Source organism: Triticum aestivum, chromosome 6B, assembly GCF_018294505.1.
Source record: "Triticum aestivum cultivar Chinese Spring chromosome 6B, IWGSC CS RefSeq v2.1, whole genome shotgun sequence".
Lineage (NCBI taxonomy): Eukaryota > Viridiplantae > Streptophyta > Magnoliopsida > Poales > Poaceae > Triticum > Triticum aestivum.
Genome location: NC_057810.1, coordinates 307,680,963 through 307,706,365, shown reverse-complemented (window position 1 = coordinate 307,706,365; position 25,403 = coordinate 307,680,963). Strand labels below are relative to the sequence as shown.

Here is a 25,403-nt window from a genome sequence, read left to right as displayed (position 1 = left end):
GAAGCTGAGTCGAGCGAGTCCGGCGAGGGAGAGCTTGTCGGGCCCGAACTTTCAGACAGCTTGCCGCAAGCGGAGCCCCCAGCTGCACCAAGAAGGCGTCTCCGCAAGGTCGGGGACGTAGCGGGGCGGCAAACGAGTCAACAGCCGCCGTGCCGCGCGACACGCTCTACCGCGGCAAGCATTGTTGCCGCGGGAGCGCCTCACGCCGCTGCGGCAACTGGGGCGGGGTCTTCCCGGTCCGCCGCTACTGCCCCTGCCAAGCGGGCAAGGGAACCTAGTCCTCCGCCTCGTTGCACCGGAGGCGAGCCGGACTTCGATCTCTCCGCGCTCAGCTCCGACGAGGAAGAAGAAGAGTAAGATTCTTCGCTGTGCTTGTAGTTCTTCAATTTTGTTGCTTTGTCTTTTTTCTGATTTGCTTCACTCTGAACCCATTCCTTTTCAGGACGCTGGCCCAAAGAGCGGCGAAGAGAGCCAAGGTCCCGGTGATTGTCATCGAGGACGAACCCACCGCGACGGCAGATGACATGTCCGAGACCACCTTGCCGGACCCGGCAACCATTCCTCAAGGCAGCCCCCAGCGCAGCCCTCAGCGTAAGTATATGGTTTGCTTCTTGCTGACAAGCGCTCATGGGTGCTCTTTCTTTGCTGATATCTGACTGCTGATTTGTGCAGGAGCAGAGCAGCCTCACCAGGAGTGCCCGGAAGCCGCTCCCGACATGCCATCTGCTTCGACTACACCGCCAAGGGAGGATTCCCCGGCAAGGGAGCGTTCTCCGGCAAGGGAGAATTCTCCGGCAAGGGACAGTTCTCCGGCAAGGGACGGCACCAGCGACCCTCCGGTGGTTGAGACCACGACTGCAGATCCTAGTACAGGTAATCCTCTTACCTGAAAACTTTCCTTGGGTTCTTCTTCTTCTGATTTTCTTTTTGGATATTTGCTTGACTTTTCTCCTTTTTCCGTTCGTCAGATCCATCTGCCACGGAGCCGATGGAAACTAAAGGAGAAGCCGGCGCTGATGATCCCGCCGGCGAAGAGGCCACCAAAGCTGCCGCCGCGGAAGCTGGCGAGGGATCCGGCGATCGCACTGACGGCCCCGAAGCCGCAGGAGCACCAGGCGCTACCTGACCGCCGATCCCTCCGCCGCTGCTGCAGTGCCAGGCTCTAAAGAGCCCCAGCCCGGCGCCTACTTGAAGGCAGCGACGGCATCTTCATCAAGCTCCCCTGGGGGTCCAGCTCCAGGGCGCCGGTCGAAGGAGAAATCTTGGATGGAGAGGTGCTCGCCTCCGCTGGGCTGACGTTGGTCGACGCGCCAAGCAGCAGAAGCGACGAGCCTGAGGAGGAGCGGCTGCTGCGGAAGCTGCTGTCGCTTTACCGCGCCCGACAGGCCAAGCTGGCACCCCGAGAAGCGCTTGTCGCGAAGGCGGGAGTGGACATTGAGAAGCGCGCGGAGGAGCTCCGGGGTCTCAGGCAGGAAGCTCTCCGGTCCCTGGCGGAGGAGCGGGAGCAACTTCTCGAGGAGCGGAAAGTCTTCCTCGAGAAGGCTGAAGTTGAAGAGCAACAGCGGCTCGTTGCCGAGAAGCTATCTGCGCAGGAAGGCGAGTTGGCACAGCGCAAGGTCAACCTTGACAGCCACGAGGAGGAGCTTGCCGCGCACGAGGAAGCAATTGGCGGGGCCCTCAAGGAAGCAGAGGATGCCGTCGCAGCTGCCGAGGCCGCCAAGAAGGAGCTGGAGACGAAGGTGGCGCAGCTGGAGGCCGACCTCAAGGCGAGCGGCGAGGAGCTCGCTGCGCTCAAGCGTGAGCACGAGAAGGACGCTGCCGCTCATGGTGAGCTGCAGGGTCTTCTCGCTGAGAGGAGCAAGGAGCTTAGCGCCGCCAAGGACTCCAATGCAGATTTTAAGTTGAAGCTGGCTACTTTGACTCAGACGCTGGACGGCGCCAGGGAGCGGGAGGTGGCCTTGTCGGAGAAGATCAAGGCCGACGAGGCGCTGCTGGCGAGTGCTGCTGCCGCCCAGAATGCTTTTAGGGAGACTGTGGAGCACTGGACCGAGGGTCTCGTGAATGTTGCCGCAGCCATCGACGGGGAGCTGGCGCAACTGGGGATGGAGGATCTCGGGTATCCCTCCGATGAGCACCTCCAACCCAGCGCCAAGCTCAGCTTGTTCTTCAAAGGTGTGGCGACGGCCCTCCAGCGACTCCGGGAGAAGATCCCAAAGCAGCTGGCCGACGAGTCGCGCAAGATCTGCGCGCGAGCTTTTCAAAAAGTGCTGGTGAAGGTGGCCTTCCGCAACCCAGGCCTCAACCTCACCAATGTCCTCAGGTCCCTGCCGCCGGATGCTGATCTGGAAGCGCTCAAGGCCCTTGTCGCACCCATTGTGGACAAGGTGAGCGGGATCAAGAGGGTTGAGGGCGATCGCGTAGATTAGGCCGCCCGTTTTCTCTTTTTCTTGTCGCTGCTGGTCATGTTATGAGAACAATCTGTTAGAGCTGCGACAAGCTATCTTGTAATATAACTCTATTTTGGGCGGAGATTGCTATGTTATTTCCTTTACTTGATTTCTTCCTTTGTATATTTTCGCCCTACGCTTTTAGGAAACTTGTCGGCGCAGGCACCTGGGCCGCGAGCGCTGAGTGCGGGACGTCAGCAGTCTGCTGGCGGTGCCGCTTCCGACAAGAAACCTTGTCGCAACTAGTCGCAACTCAGTTAAGTTGTTGAGCGGACTCGAAACAAAGTAAGGGCGCAACTAGCTACGAGTTGGTTCCTCCGCGCACAGGTTTTCCATACAAAGCACGGTCGTTCGAGAAAGATAACTTAAAAATTTAAAAACTGATTGCTCAAACTTTGGCAACTTAGCTTTTCTGTCGCTTGCTTTCCGGTAAGGCGAAACTTCCTTGAACGATGCCTGATCCACACCATTATCTTCTCCTTTCCCCCCGGCATACTTGTGGGCGAGGGAACCTTCTTTTCCTTTTTGAGAAAAAGAAAGAAGAGAAAATAAAGATATGGAGCCTTGCGGCTCGTTATTGCTTACCGGGGGTTGGTGCTGCACAAAGTGTCAAATAATGCATGCAAAGTAAAAAAGCATGAAATTGACGAGATGTGCGGAGCACATGAGCTTTACTTATGCACGGGGTTTGCGCCCGGCTTCGTACAAAGGATTACATGCAACATCGGCAAGACTTGTACAAAAGGTGGTTGCCGGAACAGGTTCCGGCAACCGCGCCTTACGGGTAAAACTTACGAAGATGCTCAATGTTCCAGGAGTTGCTCACCGGAGTGCCATCTTCGGTCTCAAGACGGACAGCGCCAGACCTAGTGACTCGTTTCAACCGGTAAGGGCCTTCCCACCTCGGCGTCAACTTGTTAGAATTCTTGGTGGACTGAACGCGCCGAAGAACAAAGTCGTCTTCCTCAAGACTTCTGGCACTAACTTTGCGGCTATGGTAGCGGCGCAAAGCTTGCTGGTATCGAGCAGCTCGTACAGCGGCCTGAAGACGGTCTTCCTCAAGGAGCAGCGCGTCATCTTGTCGCAACTGCTCTTGCTCAAGCTCATCATAAGCGAGCACTCGGGGTGACCCGTATACGAGTTTCGTGGAGAGAACTGCCTCTGCTCCATAGACTAGAGCAAAAGGTGTCTGGCCAGTGGCTCGATTTGGCGTCATCCTGATCGACCAAAGAACCATCGGCAGCTCCTCAATCCAGTTCTTTCCGCACTTGTGCAGCCTGTCGAAAGTTCTGGTCTTGAGCCCGCGCAGCACTTCAGCATTCGTCCTCTCCGCTTGACCGTTGCTTCTCGGATGAGCAACAGAAGCGAAGCAGACCTTGGCGCCAAGATCTTGGACGTACTGCATGAAGGTGCGGCTCGTGAATTGCGAGCCGTTGTCGGTGATGATCCTGTTAGGGATCCCGAAGCGACAAACAATCGACCTGAAGAACTTGACTGCTGACTGTGCTGTCACCTTTCTCACTGCTTCCACTTCCGGCCACTTCGTGAACTTGTTGATTGCAACGTACAAGTACTCAAAGCCCCCGACAGCTCGGGGAAAGGGGCCGAGGATGTCGAGCCCCCAGACCGAAAATGACCAGGATAAAAGGATCGTCTGGAGAGCTTGAGCTGGCTGGTGTATCTGCTTGGAATGGAACTGGCACGCTCCACACTTGGTTACTTGTGCAGTTGCATCCTGGAGGGCTGTCGGCCAAAAGAAACCTTGCCGGAACACTTTGCCGGCAAGTGCTCTTGCGCTAATGTGGTGACCACATATGCCTCCATGTATCTCTGCCAACAGCTCTTGTCCGTCTTCCCGGCGAATACACTTCAATTTCACGCCGTTGAGTCTTCTTCTGTACAGTGTGCTGTCGAGAAACTGGTACATACTTGACTGCCGGGCTACTCTTTCCGCTTCTTCTTACTTTTCAAGAAGTTCTCCTGTCTGAAGGAAATGGACAATCTGCTGTGCCCATGCTGGAGCTTGCGGCTCGACAACAAGGACTAAAGGCACATCTGCTGCTGCGGCAACATCTGCTTCTACGGCGAGAACCTGCGGCTCAGCCGGAGCTTGACGTTCCCCGGCAAGCTTGCCGAGGCAAAACTTGTCGGGAGCGTCTGCTTCAACGGAACAAACCCTAGGGCTTGCCGGAGTAGACTGCTCCTCAGCACCCTTGGTGTTGATTTTGATGACCTTCTTGGCGGCGGCTTCGGAGAGCTCTATCGGAAAATAGTCACCAGAAATCAACTTCCTCTTCTTGCCCTGTCCAATTGATGGCGTTACGGATGGTTGAGTCAACTTGAGCACAAAGATCCCTGGTTCCACAGGTAACTTAAGCGCGGCGCACTTTGACAGACCATCGGCAATGTCGTTCTGAGCTCTTGGAACATGTTCCATCTGTAGGCCGTCAAAGTGCTCTTCTAGCTTTCTCACTTCATCAACGTAAGCTTTTATCAACGGACTCTGATAATTCTTGTTTACTTGGCGGACGACAAGCTGTGAGTCACCCCTGACAATGAGCTTCTTGATCCCAAGGTCTGCTGCGATCCTGAGACCGGCAAGCAAGCCTTCATATTCTGCTGTATTGTTCGTTGCTTGCTCCTTGAGAAAGTGCATCTGGACTACGTACTTTAGGTGCTCTCCGGTGGGTGCGATAAATAGCACGCCCGCACCGGCGTCTTGCAGCGAGAAGGCACCATCAAAGTACATCAGCCACTCTTTGCTTGCTTCCTTGACGGGGATGCTCGTTTCTGGAATTTCTTCATCTTGTGTTGGCGTCCATTCTGCTATGAACTCCACCAATGCCCTGCTTTGGATAGTTGAAGTGCTCTCAAACTTGAAGCCAAAGCTTTACAGTTCCAGTGCCCACTCGACAATCCTGCCTGTTGCTTCTGGATTTTGTAGTATCCTCTTTAGCGGAAAACGAGTGACGACTATAATCTCATGTGCTTGGAAATAATGGCGCAACTTTCTCGAGGCCATGAGAAGGCCGAAAAGCAATTTCTGCACACCAGAGTACCTTGACCTAGCCCCCTGCAGAAGGAAACTGACAAAGTAAACCGGGCGCTGCACCATTCTTTTCTGCATCTTCTCAGGCGCCTGCGCAGATCCATCTTTGTCGGGACCAGAGCTTGCCGGTGAAGTCCCCTGCTTGTCGCTGGATGCATCTGCCGTGGTTGCTGGCTCATCATCCGCCTCCCTCTCCGCTACTAACGCATTACTAACCACTTGATTGGTTGCCGCTATATATAGCAGCAACTTCTCTTGTGGCTTAGGTGCGACAAGTGTTGGAGTGGAGGACAGGTATCTCTTCAAGTCCTGCAGCGCAGCCTCCGCCTCTGGAGTCCATTTCATTGGACCTGCCTTTTTTAATATTTTGAAAAACGGCAGGGCACGCTCAGCAGATCTAGAGATAAACCTGCTGAGAGCAGCCACGCAACCGGCAAGTCTTCGTACATCCTTGACGCGCTTTGGTGTTTCAATCTGCTCAATAGCCTTGATCTTGTCGGGATTAGCTTCAATTCCCCGCTGAGACACGAAGAACCCGAGAAGCTTGCCGGAGGGGACTCCAAACACACACTTCTCGGGGTTAAGCTTGAGGTTGATCTTGCGCAGATTTGCAAAGGTTTCGTTTAAATCTTGAATCAGAGTCGTCTTGTCCTTGCTCTTGACCACTATGTCATCCATGTAGGCTTCCACATTTCTGTGCATTTGCGGCTCAAAAGCATCATTGACTACTCTTGCAAATGTTGAACCAGCATTCTTTAAACCGAAAGGCATCCGTACAAAACAGTATGTGCCACATGGGGTGATGAATGCGGTTTTCTCCTCATCCTCTTCTGCCATGAAGATCTGATGGTATCCTGAGTATGCATCAAGAAATGAGAGCAAGTCACATCCGGCCGTGGAGCCAACAATCTGGTCGATGCGCGGCAAGGGAAATGGGTCTTTGGGACAAGCTTTATTGACATCGATAAAGTCGATACAAAGCCTCCATTTCCCGTTAGCCTTGCGTACGACTATAGGGTTGGCCAACCACGTAGGATGGAGCACTCCTCTGACAAGGCCTGCTGCTTCCAATTTCTTGATTTCTTCTGCGATGAATTCTTGGCGCTCCACCGCCTACTTCCTGACTTTCTGCTTGACGGGCCGCGCATGAGGACAGACGGCAAGATGGTGCTCGATTACTTTCCTGGAAACGCCGGGGATGTCAGACGATTGCCATGCAAACACGTCGACGTTCGCCCGCAGGAAAGCAACGAGCGCGCTTTCCTATTTAGGGTCGAGAGTGGCACTGATGGTGAAGGTACCACCAGTGCCGTCCTCCTTGGCGGACACTTTCTTGGTCTCTGGTGGAGCTACCATTGTCTTCTTACACTTGCCGGTGAAGCTCAATGGTGCGTCCTCGACGGTAGCGCAGCACTCCGAAGAGGTGCGCTTGCCGGAGTGGGCATCAGAACTCTTGCCGGAGTGGGCATCAGAACTCTTGCCGAACTTGGTCTTTTTCTTCCCCCCGGGAGCTTCAGCGGCAAGTGACTTGCGATCCATTGCGGCTGCTGCTTCCCGGTAGATCTTGTCGGCGCAGATAAGAGCATCCTTCTTGTCGCCAGGGATAGAGATGACACTTATCGGGCCTGGCATCTTTAGCATGTTGTATGCATAGTGGGAGGCTGCCATGAATTTGGCGAGTGCTGGACGGCCGAGTATCCCATTGTAAGGCAATGGAAAGTCAGCAACGTCAAAAGTGACCCTCTCAGTCCTGAAGTTTAACTCGCTGCCAAATGTCACTGGCAACGTGATCTTCCCCTTCGGCTTGCTCCTTTCCGGATTGATTCTTTGGAATGTGCCGGTCTCTTCGAGCTCGCTGTCAGGGATCTGGAGTTTCTGGAGTACCGCGGAGGAGATCAGGTTCAAGCCGGCCCCGCCGTCAACTAGCATCTTAGTGACCTTGAGGTTGCGGATAGTTGGTGAAACCAACATCAGCAAGCACCCGACCGCAGTTATGCGATCAGAGTGGTCCTCAATATTAAAGATGATAGGCGTGCTGGACCATTTCAGAGGCTTGCGTGACTCGACGGGTGGTTCTGCCGCATTGACTTCCCGCACCCACTGCTTGAGCTGGCGGTGTGAAGTATGCAGAGAAGCACCGCCGTCAACACACAGGACCTCTGTGGCTTTCTGGAACTCCTGCTCATCAGTCTCGTCATCATCCATATCTTCATCGTCGTCGTCATCTTCATCCTTGTCGCGGCCGCGGGGAGGTCTGTCTCCTTGCCGCTGCTTAACCTTGCCGTGGCGTCCTCCCCGGCCGGGGCGTTTCTTGCCGGATCCTCCAGCACCTTCCTGGGCCTTCTCCTTGTCGCGTTGCTCGTATTCAGCCTTTTGCTGCTCGACAAGCTACTCGACCTTCTTGCAGCTCTGGAGGTCATGGCCCTTGATGCGGTGGATCTTACAGTACTGCTTGTTAGTGTCGTCCTGCTTGTCGGCGACCGCCACAGCCTGGTAGTTGATGCCTGCGACAGTCTCCTTGCCGGAACTACCAGCTTTGGCTTTCTTGGCGCCACCTCCATTGCCGGACTGCTCAACAACTAGCACATTTTTGCCTTTCTTTTTCCTGCCGTTCCGCCGCCGGCTCTTCTTTGCCGGGGCAGCATCCTCACTATCAGATCTTCCTGCTTCTGTATTCTCTCTGGGGAGTTTCCTCCCTTCCTCAGCACGTGCACACTTGTCGGCCAGGGCATATAGCTCACTGACGTCTCTGATCTTGTACATCGCCATTTCCTCCCGCATCCTGCGGTTTCGCACGTTCTGATGGAACGCGCTGATTACCGCGGCAGGGTGGACATCTGGGATGTTGTGCTGTACGCGGCTGAATCTCTGAATGTACTTGCGCAGGGGCTCTCCCTCCTTCTGGGCGAGCAGATGAAGGTCACTCTTTTGGCCATTAGGTTTGTGGCCGCCTGTAAAGGCGCCGACAAACTAATGGCATAGATCTGCCCAAGAAGATGTTGAGTTGTCCGGCAAATGCATGAGCCAGGATCTGACGTTGGGTTTGAGCACCAGGGGGAAGTAGTTGGCAAGGATCTTGTCGTCCCGCCCCCCGGCAGCTTGCACCGCGATGGTGTAGATGCTGAGGAACTCCGACAGATGTGACTTGCCCTCGTACTTCTCTGGTACATCTGGTTTGAAATTCTTCGTGCTGGGCCACTGAACTTGCCGCAGCTCACGAGTGAACGCAGGGCAACCTACCGCGTACGGCAAGTCGCCTGGTTCCCCTGGCACATGCATGTCGACAGAGGGCCCAGCGCGCTGGTCCGATTGACGCCGCGCTTCTCTTCGGCGCTCGATGCGAGTACGAGCGTCTTCTTGCTGTCGTTCGTGAAGAATTTGGCGCTGATCGCAACGAGCTCGTGGATCTGATGATGCGGTGGAGTCGCTGTCGAGGTGGATCCGGCGAGTCGGCGATCTTGGCCTTCGGGTGGGGAGTGCATGGTGATTGCACCCCCACCAGCTTCGTCGCCATCGGCTCGCGCCTGGCAGTCTTGCCGCGGCAGCGATGTACTAGGCTGTCGCGGAGTGTCGCCGTTGGCATAGCCGATGAGACTCTGAATGGTGGCCCTCCATTCATCGATCTTGTCCGTCGTTGGAGGATAATCCAGGAGCAGTTGAGCTCGTGCCAAAGCTTCTGCTGGAGTGGTGGGCGGTAGTGGCGAACGGCGCGAGGAGCGGGATATGCTCGGACTTCTAACTATGTTAGAAGGAGCAGTATCCCGTCCAGGCGACCATGTCTCGCTCGTGTCAGTATGTTGGCGTGCATGCTGGTCTCGAGCACTCCGAGACCCACCAGCTCGATCTTGGTCCAACAAACGTATGGTACTGCGAATACCATGACGCTGTCGGTCCTGCGCCTCCTGAGATGGGCGCGGTGCATGTACGGACGCCGAGGTCTGCGCGGCCTTGTCCTTGGACCTGGCAGCACCGTGGGCTCCCTCGTCGATGTCCGTTCTTCCGCCGGTGTCTACCCCACCACCCGTTTGCTCCGGTGGCGGTGGGATCGACGCGGACGGAACAGCTGCCTCCGAAGCCTTCTTCTTCGGTGGCATGTCGATGAAGAAGATGAAGATCTAGCTCGCGTGAACGCCGGATCAGGTTCACACAACCTCAACGCCCCCTACCTGGCGCGCCAAAGATGTCGGGGAAACTGATCCACGAACACCTATGGGGCCGGCAGACCGAGCCCCTTTCGGTTCGGCGGGGGGCGGAGATCGCACGAAGAGCGGATCGAGGCGAAGCACACGAGCAGTTTACCCAGCTTCGGAGCTCTCCGGAGAGATAATACTCCTACTGCTGCTTGTCTGATTGTATTGAGTTCTTGCTCGGGAGCGCTGAGTGCTACAGTACACACAAGCTGCTAACGAGACCGAGCGTGAGTGTTTTCTGCTTTCGAACCCCCCCCCCTACATTGCGCATAGGCCTCCTTTTATATGCTCAAGGGGTCACCGACAGGTGACAACGTAAACAAGGGCAAAAATGGAAAAAGAAATTGCGGTTGGTATAGCTACCTGTACAGTGTATCATACCTAACCCTGACGGCAGGGGACAAAGGCATTAAATGCCCGTCTGCGTCGCCCAAATAGTGCAAAAAGGACCGTCAGGGACGCCATCGCTCGCCACGATGGCAGTCTTGTCAGCGTCGCTTGCCACCGCGCACCGCTGGCTGCACAGCCTCTCGCCACGCGCGCCTGGAAAGGCCCCAGGGCGACACGTTGGTGGATGTGCTGGAGCGTGGGTACAGAGTGGTAGTTTGCCGCGGCAAGCGCCTTGCCGCGGTCGTTGTCTTGTCGCGTCCGGAAGCTTGTCGCTTACCGGGCTTTGTCGGGACGCATGGCGTGTCGCGGCAAGTTCCTTGAGATGCCTTGGTTGGCCTTCCCGGCAAGCTCCTCTTGCCGGGGCCTTGTCTCCTTGGCTTGAATACTTTGTTCTTGAATGGCTCCACAGGAACCACGGGGGACCTTGGCGGTCACCCGGCAAGCCTTGCCGCAGGGCGCTGCAACTGCCCGTGCACAAGTTTGGGATACTAGGGTACCCCTACTCTAGTACACCGACAGTCTCCGAGCCAGGCTGAGCAGAAGCGCAAGTTTTGGTCGTTTTCCGGATCCAGGCTCGTGTTTGCATCCGCGCGTGCAGCGAGACTCGTCTCGCAATCTCGCCCCCCATGCGATTTGTCCGCCACTCTTCCCCAGCCCCCCTCTCTTCTGCGATGCCGCTAGATCCACCGCACCATTGCCTCTGCCCTTGCCGCCGGCGTGGCTCCTCACCACCGAGGTAGAGCTTCTCCTTCCCTCCCTTTCCCTCCTGTTCCCATGCTTCTCCTCCCCTCCCTCTCCCTCGTGCCCCCATCTATTTCTTCTCTATCCAACCCCCATCCACCGGAGCAAGGCCTGCTTCGGCCACCCCATCCACCGGAGCAGGGTGGGTGTGAGCCAGAGGTACCAGGACGTCTGTCGTGCTGCATCAAATAAGAAGCAGCAACAGGTTGTGTCGCAGCCATGAAGAAGCTGCCGTCCAATCCAAGAAGCAGCAGGAGCGGAGCTGACGTGCCCATCCAAGAAAGAAGCTGGACGAGGCTCCGCCGGACCTAGATAGTAAAACCGTTTGAGAAATTTCTGATAAATAAATTGAAACTTGAGTTTTGGTTCAGATTTCAGATAATATTTTGAGGAATTTCTAATGCAGTCTACCAAACAACATCTCTCATGCACGCATACCGTACATTTCACCAAACACTCATCTCAGCTCATCCTTGCATCATCTCAACCAGGCTAGACTCAGCCAGGTTCCTCCATGCGATGCAGGCTATAGCCACCCGGGCAACCAAACACGCCCTTTATGCGCCACTACTTATTCGAGAAAACATGAACAGAAGTGAGAGATACACCACTACCTGAACCCAGACAACAACTCAAAATCACACCAAACCATGAGCATGTTTGTTCTATAAAAGGTGCTCTATGCGGTACCTAGCCACTGGACAGGAGGGAACTGCCACAACTTTGGTTGTGCGCCCTCCACTGGAGCCTAGCCCAGTGCACGTGAAGCAGAGGAAGAGGCAGCAACAATGATAGAAACCAAGCAGAGAAACTTGTGAATTGGGAGTGAACCTTAAATATAAGCAGATGATATGGCCCGTCCAGCCCAGGAAAGAAATATAAGGACAACAAGTGTATTATCATGATCTAGAGCTGTTTCATCACATGTAAAAGCCAATTTGTGTTTATTAACAGAACATTTATATGTTGGTTGCTTTTTTTGGTTGCTGTATTAAATGATCCCTGTCCCTAACAGTAACACAACACTTTCCTCTTTTATGCTGTCACAGTTCAAAGCAACACAGTATCTGCATAATCACTGAATAGACCACTATGGCGGGAACAGTTAGTTCGAACCATAACACCCTTCCCATTTCAAAATATTACTGTGTACTTGTGTTGCAGAAGCATCAAGCAAGTCACAAAACAGCGCACCCTTCTTTCTAGGCAGAAACAACCCATAACCATGTGAATCCATGAAGTAACTGAAATTGATATGTAAAAAGTGCTACTTGACCCCAAAAAAAAAACTTGAACGTTCTGTATATACAAAGCATATAAAAATAAACACAAGAAACTATCTCCAAAAAGAAAACCAACCAGCAAGGAACAATAAGCAGTTTCTAAGTTTCTAACCCATCAATCTTAGCATAAACTTGAACTGAAAATTAACACTCCTATGTCAGGGCATTTCTAACATGCACAGCAATGCGCCGGTTAAAATATATATCTGAGGAGCCCAACGGCTACATCTTCACACAACTAGTGGCACTAGACGCTGCATAATCCAAACGGATTGAAGAAAATACAAGGCAAGCGATGGAGGAGGAGCTCACGATCTTCACGGCTACAATCTCGTACGTGTCGACGTGCGTGGCTGCAGACAGGAGGGAGATGACACCAAACCCCATCAGATCCATGAATTAATCCAACCACGGAGAAGGAAATCGAAGGATAAGGAATCAAGATCGAACCGAGATATATCTCCCCGAAGGAGCCGCTCCCGATCTTGCGGCCCAGCTTGTACTTGCTACCGACGATCCGATCCATGCTCGCTCGGGGACGCGTAGGCTAGGAAGCTAGGGTTTGGAGCTTGGGTAGCAGGAGGGGCAAAGAAGCGGCTGAAGCTTCTATAAGGTCAGACTGGGTTAGGGCCACCTCTTACCGGCTGGAGTTCTTTTTGGCCGCAGCTTGAAACAACTCGAACAGTTCCGCTGTTCAGGGTAAGTTGAAGAAAAGAAACACCTTACTTATCTCTACTACTATTAAACACCTTACCCAACCCAAGATCCACGGGCGAATTACAGCCTCACGATCGAGACCACTAATTTAATCTAACCATTGAGATTATACTAATCCACAACCGAAACTGCGTTTAGCAATTTACCGCATCGGACCAAAACTCTTTTCGTCACAACCATCTCCTCCGAAAGTCACGCGCCGTGCACAGCAACCTCCTTGCCCCGTGCCCGCCTCCCCGGTCCCCGCACTATCTCCTCCGAAACTCACGTGCCTTTCCTCTGTTTCGCCTCTCGGCTCCCGATGAACCCCTTCTCGGAAGCGGCGATTCGGTGCCCGAGCGCGGATGCTCCCGAAATCGCGATCGCCCGTTAGGCTGGTCACAATGGGGAGGAACTTAGGAGTAACATCACACACTCCAATACAACTTTGCTTATGTGGCACATATTTAATGAAGAGAGAGGTGCTTGTGGTAACTAGCTAAGTTACCGGAACATCACACACTTCAAGAAATAATGAGTCTATAATCTAATAAATACATTGTTGCATGACACTACATAGATGTTCCTACCCACTATGGAGGTAGTAACATAATCTAGGAAAGTGTGTAAGTTACTAGCTTATGTTCTTGCCCATTGTGACCAGCCTTAGTGACTTGGGATCCGGAATAATAGCGCTGACCCATCTGACAAAGGGCGAAGGAAAAAAGGGCCGTCCGCAATATACGGTAGGAAACAGTGTCGCGTTTGTGGGACCGCGGCGGCGTAGGCGTGCGACGGAGTTCGGACGTGGTTGTCCTGATCCTGGACCAGGACGTTGACGAAATAACCGAGCCTAGGGTCAGATAAGAAGCTCAGATCGTTAGCGAAAAGCTGAGCCATTTTTCTCTCCCGACGAACAAGGAAGAAGGGGGTGGCGGCGGCGGTTCCTTCTGGCCACAAGGAAAAAAGGGAGGATGCTGGGATGGAGTTACTTCTCAACGCCGTCGACAGGTTAGCACACGCAGATCACACTAAATCCCTACGTGAAAGGGGGAGGCTAACAAACGGCCATGGACGTCGGCCATTGCCGCCCCTTTTCAGGTTCCCACTGATGTAGGAGTTCGCGGACACCGTTGAGCAGCCAGATGTGGCTCCTCTGGTGTTGATGCGGCCAAGCGAGGCCGCCTGCGGTGGGACTATGAACTCAAAGGGTGCTTCTGGATGCAGCCAGCAGGTCAGCGATGACGAGCTAACCGGGAGGCATGGTGGAGCTCGCTGCCATGCGGATGCATCTCCCGACTAGGTCGGCGCAGTCCACTGACACAGTGAATCCGAAAGTTCCTGGATGGACAAAAAGGTCTGAATCCAACCCGTCCCTGCTTGAAAAACTATATTGTATTCACTTTAGGTTCAGATAAAATGTGCTTTAGCTCTTTCCTGATAATTGGGTGCAAGCTGCTAAGCTTTGCCAAAGCAAAATCACCGGCTTGTCCACATTCAGAAATAAGAAATAGTGCTCACATTTTTATTTCTATGGTATTTGGGACAGTGTACTGAATGTTTTACTTGTTCTAAAAATTCAGATTATGGCTAAGGAGTGAGCCACCAGATAGGACACCATGTCTATCACGGATGAGTGCGCTCGAGGAGTCGATCCACAAGTTTGGTGAGTGCTGAGTTCAGATTGTGTATGAGCTTATGGGTTTTAAAATATGACTGACTTACATTCTGCAATTCTTGGGAGATTAGATTCAGAATAAGGTACGGTAAGAGCTGGCTAAACGTCGAGAGGACAAGGTGTCAAAGTGAATGCAAGAAATCGCATGCGGCTGCTCGGTAAACACTTATTCATGTAATTATTGTTTTGGAAGGTAAGCAGCAGCCATGGACGTCGGTGCTACAAGTGTGTTTAAATGATGACATTTGTGTTTTTTGTCAATTATACAGGGGAAACCAGAGGCGGAGAATAGTAGGTCATGTCGGTGTAAGTGTGTTGCATTGATAAGGCTGATGCGCGTGTTCGACAACAGTTGATACATAACAGAGAAAGCAGATGGTCCATGACAAAATATAACAAAGGCTATCTGGAAACAATCTTTTTCAAGCTGGCTGGAATTCTCGTTGATGTCGCGCAAAAGGAACTCTTCTGCTGCACGCAAGCTGTGAACCCCCGTCTTGTTCATTTCAACTGTACCCTTTATGAACTGAATTGCTTCAGGGTTTATGTTGGCATCTCTGCCTTTGATTTTGTGACGACCGCAAGGGATCCCAAAAACCTTGCACTCATCCTCAACCCAGAACTTGAGGACCTTGTTGTCTGTTAGCACTATCTCTCTTGGACTGACACTTACTCTGCTCATTATCCAAAGAGAAGGTAATAACACCGAAGCTGATAATGCATGTATTACATGTAAAATAGGAGTGGAAGAGGTGATGTCCAGCAACATAAAGAATTGTATTGTTCAGTTAGAATTCGAGGAATAAAATAAGAGATACAGTGAGTTCCTGTTCAATCCATTTTTCTTGCCTTGCCTATCATGCCTTCATTGAACCGAAAAAATGGACTACAACAAGAATAGACAACCTTCTATTTAGGCATTTCTGCAAAATAGCAGACACACGATCATCACAAACACCATGAAAACCACTTGATCTTGGACTTCTGAAGATGCGTTTGACCTGCGTAGCTCAACTTTGCCATAGGCCAAGTGGCCTCCACCGGCGACAAAGCTCATGCATAGCCTGGTCTTGAAGGTGCTGGCAAGACACATTGGCTTCCCGAGCTCCCCCTCACCGCCTAGGTCCAATTGTTCATCTTTTTTCGTAAATAGCCTGATCGTGTCCATGGTGGGAAGTGATGGAGGAAACGACAGTCATCGCCGAAGCCGTAGTCGCTGGTGCTGCGCATTAACAAAAAAGTAGATCCAGAGAAAATTATCCAGCTGTTGCGAAGTTAGTGCAGGCAGCAAAGTTTTGTTGTACTCCCTCCGTTCCAAAATAGATGACCCAACTTTGTACTAACTTAGTACAAAGTTGGGTCATCTATTTTGGAACGGAGGGATAGATCGAAAAGGTTGTTTTCACAACAGGCCAACCTTGCAGAAAAAGATTTGCATTCCGAATGGAACAACTTGATATGTATGACTGCAGAAAATTAACCTGAAAAACCTGGTGCATATCTTCTTCGATTTGTTAAATGCCGACAAAGTAACTGGTTACATACTCTCACTACTTTCAAGTGCAGAAAATGTTTCGAGACATCAATGCATGATTCTAGTTGTTCCCATCGACTGTTGGTGTGGAAGCTTAATAGCTTATGCACCTTTCAAATATCAATGCCCTATGTATCACTAGTGAAGCAAAATAATAAAGAAATATTTGTGTTAACAAACTGAAATGAAAAATAATACTAGTAATATATAATACATTTGCTACTTCAGTCTATGTGCAACCCCATATTGGTCGGCCAGGGCAGAATTTGTATAGAACTGATCAACAAAGACATAAGGGACAGTTCTCTTATATAACAAATTGTGTAATAGCATAACAATAAGAATTTTCATTACGCAGAATTAATTTCAATGACAGCCAGTAACAAGCATACTGAACATAGTTACTATCATTACATATGAAGCTGCCAATAAAGTTCGCACGGTTGACGCCTGAGGTACAGGGAGCTACCCTGACATTTTAGGTGAAACAGGCTTGAGGTACAGGGAGCCACCCTGACATGGTTGACGCCTTCTGGCCGTTGCACGGCGACTCAGTAAACAACTCTGAACACATTAATTACCAAGCCAAAGTACCTGGCGACTACAAACAGAAGGACAAGCACGGTAAGCATGGGATTGGCAGCTGCAAGCAGTAGAGTGGCAACTACAAGCATTTGGGAACGGGATGCAACGACGACTTGTAGTTGATCAGTTTGACACAAAGTCTGCCCTGGCCGAGACCGCGGTGGCAAAGACTGGATTGGGTGGCTATCTGCCCTCCATCGCCTTGCTGCACAGGGGGTTGGTTGGCAGCATGGACCATCTGCACGGCTTGGTGAATGTCGACTTGCTTGTTGCTTCTAAGCACGGGCAAGCTGAAGCGGAGTTAGCCTCCTCACGTACGTCTTCTGGCATCGAAGAATCGGCACTGGAGGGCCTGCGATTAGAAAACGTGATAGTCAGGGGCCGTATTCCTGTGGATCTGCGAACTCAGCTCTGAAACAAGAACAAAAACAGGAATTTCAGATCTGCTTACATCGTACTTTCTACACTTGTAGAACCAATGACCCAACTTGTCTCCCGTCCTTGCGAAGTTCGTCGCGATCTCGTCACCGCAAAAAGGATACCGGGTTGAGAGGGAGCAGGAAGTCAGTTGGGACGGTGAGAGGGGAGGATGACGCGGCGGACATGGCGGCGAGTGAACAAGGTGGGAGGGAGCGGCGGCGATGGGGATTTCTTTGGAGCTGTGTGGGTTGTGAGGGGGAGCATGGGTGGGGATGCAATTATCGAGGGTTGGGGCAGGTGGCCGTCACGGATACCGGCTCACGGGCACGGCTCAGGAAGGAACAGGAAAATGCCCGAGCCGTGCGAGAACCACCTGGTCCGCGCATACAGTGCCGGCTGCCGTAGCAATCAATGCGGGACAGCGTTGGGTCATTTTTAGATCGATACGTGGACACGGTGTTTCTGCGCTCGAGCTCATATGTGCTCTATATCTGAGCGGTCGAGCGGCGTGTTGGGATACGGAGCATTAAATAGCTGTGCGAGATTCACGAGCGTCTGTAAATATGGAATGGAGAAAATACACCTGAGCTATGGGCAAGTACGGAGACGGCGCCCGGCGGACGTGGACGGCAGGAAGTTGAGCCGTGGCTCAACTCGTCGGTTTCGTTGCTGATCCATGGGTCAGAATATGTGCTTTTCGTTAACTCTGGCAACGGAGCAGTAAATGCGAGGATTTGTGGGCGGATGGTACTGGTCTCCTGGATTCTTCAATGGCGAGAGGGGTGAGCTTGCGGGGCGGCGAATCTAGGAGGGCCGCATCCACTGGTGGGCATGGAGATCCTATGCAGCCAAATAAGGTAGCGTAAGAGCTCATTAGATTCGTCTGAGATTTTTGTTCGATTCTGGATCCCATGGTGTCGATCTGGAATTTCCTCATCTTGCTGCGCAGATCTATGGTGCTTGAGAAGGTTACTGATAGTTACGCCCTAATGGAGCCTCTCGCGCCTAGAGCTTTCACGGTCAGATTTGTGTGCGGGGGGCGAAGGTGGGAGATCACAGGAGGATTCACTGCAGGCTTCCGAACAATTGATAGGCAAGATGGACCTTAGAGCTCCAGGATGGAGCTGCAGGTATGTCCATACAAATCTGAAGAAATTGGTGATGCAAATCTGAACAATCTCTGTTCATATGTGTGTGGTTGCTCATAATTATCAAGCTAGTGTACCGGTGGGATCTCAGATGAGTCTGGCACCTCATGTTTTGCAACGGAGACATTCTCTCTTACATTGTAATCATACAATTCGTGCTGCAAATCTGAACAATCTACGTTCATATATGTGTGGTTGCTTGTAATTAAAAGACTACAGTAGAGGGATACACTAGATGGTTGTGAGTTGAATGTTTCGTTTTTCACATATTGTTGCGCCCCTGGAGAAATGATTACACCCTAAATTCTGAAATGCAAGAAAGAATGTTTGTATTGCAATGTGCAAATATGAAGATTTCCCAGCTCGTATGTATGTGATTGCTTGTAATTATGAGACAACATACTGGGTAATTTATCAGACATTGTAAAAAATTACTACTTGACAAGATCTTGACATTATGTGTCTGTGTCAGGGAAAGGCTGGGTGGAGAAAACAAGGTCTTGCCATTGTGAGTGCCCTGCTCTAACAAGGCTGGTGCTATCCAAAGACAATGGGTACATAGCAGAGCATCGCGACCAGTACAATCACTAGCTGTGCCCTGATTTTGGACAGACAATGCACTGGCCATTGCACAAGCACATACTCCCTCCTTTACTAAAATATAAGACCTTTTAGAGATTCCTATACGGACTACATACGGAGCAAAATGAATGGATTTTCACTCTAAAGTATATCTATATACATCCGTATGTAGTCCGTATTGAAATCTCTAAAAAGCCTTACATTTAGAAATGAAAGGAGTAGATGTGTACAACATGGATTTGATGAATCAGCTGAGACAGAACAATGTGAATATTGCCAAGGTATACAACATCATAGGTATTTTTTTGGGTCAATGGAGAATGTTCCTTTCACAAAGCGAGCTCTCAATGGAGAATTTTCCCATCAGCGGGGTTTCCCTGCCTTGGATCCTCACTGCCATGGGTAGGAGTAGACATGTAATTGTTAGGCTGCGAGGTTTGTACTAATATTGCTTGTGCAGCGAGAATAGTTATTTGTAGATGGTAGAAGAATAAATGTTGACAATCATTGATTGAACGTGTGTAGTAGGAAAGATGATGCACTTGGGCTGTTCGTCATTATGTTGGGGGTCCATTTTGGTTTACTATGCTAATTTACCGTTGCCCTGTATCTAATTTCTCTTTAGAACATGGTCTCCGATCAAGAATGTTGCTGAGTATTAAAAGGAAACTTTTGCAGGATGAGCATTGGAGTTGCTGCCCCAAGGACACCATGCCTGTCGCGTGTAAGTGCCCTTGAGAATTGAGAAGCAGTTGGGTGCGTTCAAAACAATCCAACCGATAAGGTAATCGTGGCGATTCTTGGGACATGTTTTGACCCTCTGGGAGAGGCGTATGCTTTTTATAACCTTTATTCATGGAAGAAGGGTTTTGGTATCAGACATGGGAAGAGCTAGTCTGCGATGATAATCCTCTAAGTTGGCCAACCGGTCAAATTGTTTTCCTGAATGTCTTTATCTTGCCAGCACTGAGTATACTCTTCTTCTCTCACTGGGCTTAGTGGCTTGTTGTTTGAGAGTGGATGTCCTGCACGCAGCGGCAGCTGCACGCAGCTATCCGGCCGCACCCGAGTTGCACGGTGATGCGTGCAGTTTGATTTGCAAAAGCGCTAAAGCAGTGATACATAGTGTAATACAGAGAGATACACTGCGTCGGGACCGTGCAGTGGGCTCGGTCCATGGTACTTGTCTGGCACGGACAAGAGACGTGCCCCGCACGTGGTGCAGAGTGGGCCATCGGTTCTCTGCACGGCTGGCCCCGGTCGTCTGAAGCTATGTACGGGACTGGGCCTTGTGGTTAGTCGCATTTGGTGCGTCTCGCACGAATTCCTTTCCCCGTCTTGGTGGTTGGTGGGCAAAGAGCAAGGTGAGCTGCGAGAACAGCACCGGCGCCGGGGCTGCTTCCTGTTCCGGCTGTCGATGCTCATGCCGAACCTCGGAGTGACGACGGAGGCGGGGTTGGACTCTGGGTGAGTGAACCCCCTTGTCTTTATTTTTTCTTGGTTGAAATATAGATCTAACGAGCTCGTTCCGGTCGCCGGTGCTGCAGAACGATCTCAGCGGCAACGGGTCCAGAGGCGTGCGAGCCGCCGTTCGTTTTGGGCGAGGGTGGTGACGCTTCTCGCCGGATTCGGCCGTCGAAGCGCCCTCGCCGGACATTCGTCTGTTGGATCAAGTGGTGGACTTGGCTGATGTCCAGTCATCCAGTGCTTCCTGCAAGAGCTTCAGTGCTGGTGGCGGAGATGTGGCATCCGCAAACCCTGGGTGCGCGACTCATGCCGTCGTCTCGCACACATCCGCCGAGTCCAGCCGCCGCAGTGCCGCGTCGGATTCCTGCACGGCATTCAGTTCTGGGGGCGTGTACCTGCCGTCGGCGCGAGACTGCGACAATACGCTGGTAGGTACTGATTTTCTGTCCTTTAGGCCAATTGTTCATTTTCCTGTTCTCAGTCATGCGAGTAACTACTGAAAAATTCATTAGGCTTGTGAATTTGGGTAGGACTCTGGGTAAAAAGTGGAGGAAACAACAGAAATCTGAATCAACCCTTCCCAACAAGTTCTTAGATGTTTTGCTTCAGCACTAACCAGTGGTTGGTCGGCAAAAAATACCCGTGGCACTGCTGTAGTATGTCCCTGGTTAATTTTCTTTTTTTGAAAGATCCAGCAAATTGCTGGCTTCAATTAGATTAAGCAGAAAGCAGCGGAAGAACAACATGGGGAGGATCCGAAGATCAATGAGAAAAGAAAAACGACAACCCTATTGGCCATCGAACAACACTACCCTTACACGGCGGAACGCCATCCACTCACAGCAAGACAACGCAGCTCCGACTCCTGCGGAGAACTACAGAGAGCAAAGCAATGTTGGCGTCACGGAAGATCACCGAACGGACCACTTGTCGCTCGTCATCGTACACCACCGGTGCCCCGCACCGCAGCTTCGACTTCACAGAAACAAGCAGCCGAGGTTAATTTTCAGTGACAAAAAGAGCTTGAACTGCTAGTAATAAGAAGCACCGTAATTGCGTGATTAAGTTCTTTCTGACCAATGTTGTACTGGTAGCTGATTCTCTGTTGGGATGGTGACCTTTTTTAGTGTTCAAACATCGCAAAGGGAAATATATACTTTGGTGGAATCCATTTGTAGAAGTTTAGTGAATTTCGTGTAGCAGTCTGAATGTAGAGTGGGTGAGACAATATAGACTGAATCAGGCTTGTCATAAAAATGGTCCTTGCACGTTTTCTTAATCATGTCTGGGTGTTCTGTTACGATTATACGCGTGCCCCGGCATTCTGTAGCCTGGTTAAATTTCATCGACCCAAAAAACGTGGTCTGGTACTAATACCACTCTCTGGTCTGAATGTATATTGTGTGTTGCTAATGTGGTATGGTCTGCAAGTGTAAGTTGAACCAGTTTATCTTGTGTTGGCATAGTTACAAATTTCAATTCGGGGAGATCGTGACTAGATGTAGTCTAACCCAATTTGTTAGAATTATTGGCTGTCTTTTTTATTCTGCTCTTTGTGACAATTATTTCTCCTCCCTTAACTATGTGGACTGTGCTAATCTAACTGCAGACCAAGAGGTCCTCGTGCGCCAGATGAGAGATCTGTAGTAGTTGATCATGTGCCGCCGCTTGAAGCTGCAATTAGAGGATTCGCTGATAGGGGGACTGAGGTGGTCGTCAACCCGGTGCTTGGCACCATTTTTGATTCGCTGGCAGAGGCGTACGAATTCTACAATCTCTATTCCTGGGTTGACAAATACAAGCTTCACAACAACACTTTCCTCATACAAATTTTCGAGGTTCGTCACAAGTGGGCGAAGCCTTATTTTAGTGGCAAGTTATGTGCGAAGCAAACCAGTACGCAAAGAAGCGAGAGTGCAAACCATTTGTTGAAAGGCTACATCCCGCCTGCATGCCCCATGAACCTTTTTGTGAAGCAATATAGCAAATTGCAGTTCGACTGAAGTTGAAGAAGGATTCCAAGAGAAGAGAACGAGGCTGGTGTGTGTTGAAGAAAAACTTAACGCAACTAGATAAATCATCTATTTTCTGTTTTGCATCCTCGCTAACAGATTTGTTTGTGTGTTTTAACAGGGCGGGGTAGTTCTCCGATACAATTACCCTTTGGAGGAGCATGCAAGTAAAGTCTATACCCGGACAATGTACGAGATGTTTGGCCAGGCTTTGTATCGCTCTGGTAGGTATGATATTGAGGAAGTTGAGCGGGGCATCACCTACCACGTGCGACATGTTGAAGCTGAGAAGCGAGAGAAGTGGTGCCGTGAAATGCATGTGGTCAGTGTCCATGATGGTTGTGCTAGGTACACATGCGAATGTGGGCTCTTCGAGCACATGGGGATGCTTTGTTGCCATGCTATCAAGGTTGTTCCTAACTTACCCCCGACCGATTATAGCAGCTTCGCTATAAACATTTTCTTTAGAATGATTTATCCAGGTTTCCATCTTCAGGTTGTAATGTTCTTTCTTCCTCTTCCTTGTATGCAGGTTTTAATTCATTTGGGAGTGAGAAAAATACCCAGATTCCATGTCATGAAAAGGTGGACAGTAGATGCCCGCGACAATTCGCCACTTCACCTTCTCCATTACCAAAAGGATCAAGGGCCTCCGCGGTTATCCTCCTACAGGCATACAGCACTACACCTGACCGTGCTCGAGTTTGTCCATCTTGGTGATAGCAATGTCGATGCCTTTGATAGAGCAATGGACATCTTGATTGCAGGCAAGGCAGAGCTGACTGTTTTGGCGGCGGTCAAGGATGGCAAAAGTTTGGTGGACCAAACTCAAATTGGGGAATCAGCCAATCCCACTCAGAGGATGGGCACAAGTTCTTCGCACCCAGACGACATGTGTTCTCAGATGTTCATCTCCACCGAGTGTGGGCTTAGTTCAGTTTCTGGTGAAGCTGGCTCCAGTATGTCACTGTCGACGTTGCTGCCGTCTGATAGGAAGAAGCAGAAGGGTAGGCCAACCACAGTGAGGGACAAACCTGGATATGAGGTCAAGGACGCGCGATCGAGGTTTTGTACGGTTTGTAGGGAGAAAGGGCACCCCGCAGGGGTGATCTTCCGAAAAAACCTCGCAAAATCCCTACCTGCGGCAATTGCGGTGTAGCTGGGCACAAAAAAACCAGTTGTTTCAACCCGGTCTTGCCGTTTGTGAAGCGGCCTCGCGACGGGCCAGTAGAGTGATGTTCGGTTCAGCGCTTGAAGCAGGTACTCCCTCCGTTCGGAATTACTTGTCGCGAAAATGGATGTATCTAGAACTAAAATACGTTTAGATACATCCATTTCTGCGACAAATAATTCCAAACGGAGGGAGTAGTTGAATCCAAAAATCCAATCCAGAGTAGTTCGATTTCCTGCATTTATGCTTAATTTGGGACTGTGATCTGTTTTTCCAATAAGCTTTGTGCCTTGCTGGATGGCAGTTTAATTTGAATTCATGCTATTACTCTTATCCTTGGCGTGTGATTTTCATTTTCCAATAAGGGATATCACAACTTTATTTGACTGTCAAATTGACTTAGTGCTGTTATTCCTATATTTCCTGCTTTGACGTGCCTCCATAGGAATTAAAAAATGTTTGATGTGCTTTCTCGTTGTGTGGTTGCCTCCATCCTACTGGATGATGATTTCGAAAACACAAAGCAATCAGCATAAACTGCAACATCTAGTGGACCGCCGTATAGATCACAGACTTACACCCTGGTTCGGGCAATTGTAAAAACGGACGCCGGGGTTCCGGTCTGTGCCGGAGACAAACAGACAAACCATCTAGTCCTCGTCCCAACACACCTCGGGCACAGGATCAATGGCAGCGGTGGTGGGGGTGCTCGGAGACGATGAGAGGAAGATGAGCTCTGGGACATCGCGGCACGGCGACGACGACGAAACGAGGGAACTCGGGATGCTTGTGCGCGTGTTTGAAGCAGAACGTGCAAAACGATATGTAGGAAAAAGCTGGAAACTGCAGGCAACGAGACAAGCTGGCCGAGGTACCAAACCCTCTGCATTTTGCTTCGCGAGGCAAGGCAAGCGCTTGCCCAGGAACCAAACGTGCCCGTACTGTCCACGGCCGGCTGGTGCATGGGCCTTAAATACATGCAGGTGGATGCAATGTTTACATTATACAGTGTTCATGCAACGGTAGTATTGTGTACTCCCGTCTGTACATGTGCAGTGCTAGCGTCAGGCGAGTCAGTCCGGCTGTCAGTGCATAGTACATCTAATACACCGAATACGAACCATTACGCACGTCGGCGGTGCTCTATACTCGAAGTAGCACTTCCAGCGAGTCCTAATCGCGACTCTTCCGCAGCCGTGGATGCGCTGCGTGCAGCTGCCGCTGCGTGCAGCGATGGACTTCTCCTTGTTGTTTTGTCTTCTTTTTTCGTCATTCAGCTAAAAAATTATGCTCAAGCATTCTCTGTTGTTGGAAGGTAACATGCTGTAGCATAGTGGTTTTGTTGGCGTTCTTTAGACATACTATACACTTTTGTAGCCTAGTCTAATACGTTGTAGATTATTATTTGCTCACCTTACGTTGTTGAATCCTTGAGAACATGCTCTAACTATCATTTAACATTCATGCTTGTTAATTCCAGTTTCTATATTAATCAATATCTCTTGATTATGTAGATGTAAGCCTGCATTGTTTAATCTCTCCCCTCTCTCTCTCTCATTGAGTTTTGTTATATGTGTAAATTGCACGATAACATGTTCAAAGGTCACAAGAAAAAAACAATGAATCACTTCTCGGCTGATGTGTTTAGTCTTTCTCTTTGTGTGTTTTTTGTGTGTGATTTTGGAACTGTTGGGATCAAGCACTTCTCAGCTCATAATTGTGGGCTTTTTCAAGAACACAACCGCATGCCTATATTTTTGTGATTTTAGAACTGACCGGAGGAGTTTTGAATTAGCTTTTAAATTCAGTTTGGAAATACAATTGGCATGAATATAGATTTTTATTGGTAAATTTCAGAGATGCACTATCAGTTCAACATTTTATGAACTCAGAACTGGCCGCAACAATTTTTATTCAGCTCATAGTTTTCTGCATTGAAATGACAATGTTTATGACCAAGAAAGAATAGTTGATTCAACATTTTGGATATTTTCTTTGCACTGCAGTTTA

General features: G+C 50.5%; 2 protein-coding genes and 2 long non-coding RNA genes across 8 annotated transcripts in view; 2 read left to right on the top strand and 2 right to left on the bottom strand.

Annotated features, from left to right (window-relative positions):
* The window catches only part of LOC123137039 (casein kinase 1-like protein 3), a gene marked incomplete in the record, with an annotated part of 30,644 nt that extends 17,819 nt beyond the window's left edge, over positions 1-12,825 (bottom strand). The window contains 2 exon segments of the mRNA XM_044556582.1: positions 12,413-12,453; positions 12,551-12,825. Coding sequence (XP_044412517.1) covers positions 12,413-12,453; positions 12,551-12,626 — 117 coding nt within the window.
* Positions 12,826-13,560: 735 nt separating this feature from the next.
* Positions 13,561-15,044, top strand: LOC123137038 (uncharacterized). Of its 3 annotated transcripts, none has more exons than XR_006467659.1 (5): positions 13,561-13,807; positions 13,898-14,153; positions 14,380-14,462; positions 14,546-14,632; positions 14,744-15,044. It is a non-coding gene; the product is annotated as an uncharacterized lncRNA (long non-coding RNA). The 3 variants fall into 3 exon arrangements; XR_006467661.1 differs by having other exon boundaries at positions 14,546-14,667; XR_006467660.1 differs by having other exon boundaries at positions 14,546-15,044.
* A 188-nt stretch (positions 15,045-15,232) lies between these two features.
* Positions 15,233-17,356, bottom strand: LOC123137037 (uncharacterized). The gene is made up of 3 exons (XR_006467658.1): positions 17,045-17,356; positions 15,892-16,945; positions 15,233-15,696 (listed from the first exon to the last, which is right to left on the bottom strand). It is a non-coding gene; the product is annotated as an uncharacterized lncRNA (long non-coding RNA).
* Positions 17,357-19,429: 2,073 nt separating this feature from the next.
* On the top strand, positions 19,430-23,726 carry LOC123137035 (uncharacterized). Of its 3 annotated transcripts, none has more exons than XM_044556579.1 (5): positions 19,430-20,210; positions 20,291-20,638; positions 21,820-22,250; positions 22,344-22,631; positions 22,755-23,726. In XM_044556579.1, the coding sequence occupies exons 4-5, from the start codon at positions 22,410-22,412 to the stop codon at positions 23,379-23,381; spliced, it is 849 nt and encodes a 282-aa protein (XP_044412514.1). In that variant the 5' UTR covers positions 19,430-20,210; positions 20,291-20,638; positions 21,820-22,250; positions 22,344-22,409; the 3' UTR covers positions 23,382-23,726. The 3 variants fall into 3 exon arrangements, with proteins under 3 accessions (XP_044412514.1, XP_044412515.1, XP_044412516.1); XM_044556580.1 differs by having other exon boundaries at positions 19,483-20,210; positions 20,291-20,642; XM_044556581.1 differs by lacking the exons at positions 19,430-20,210; positions 20,291-20,638 and adding an exon at positions 20,682-21,208.
* Positions 23,727-25,403: the final 1,677 nt, after the last annotated feature.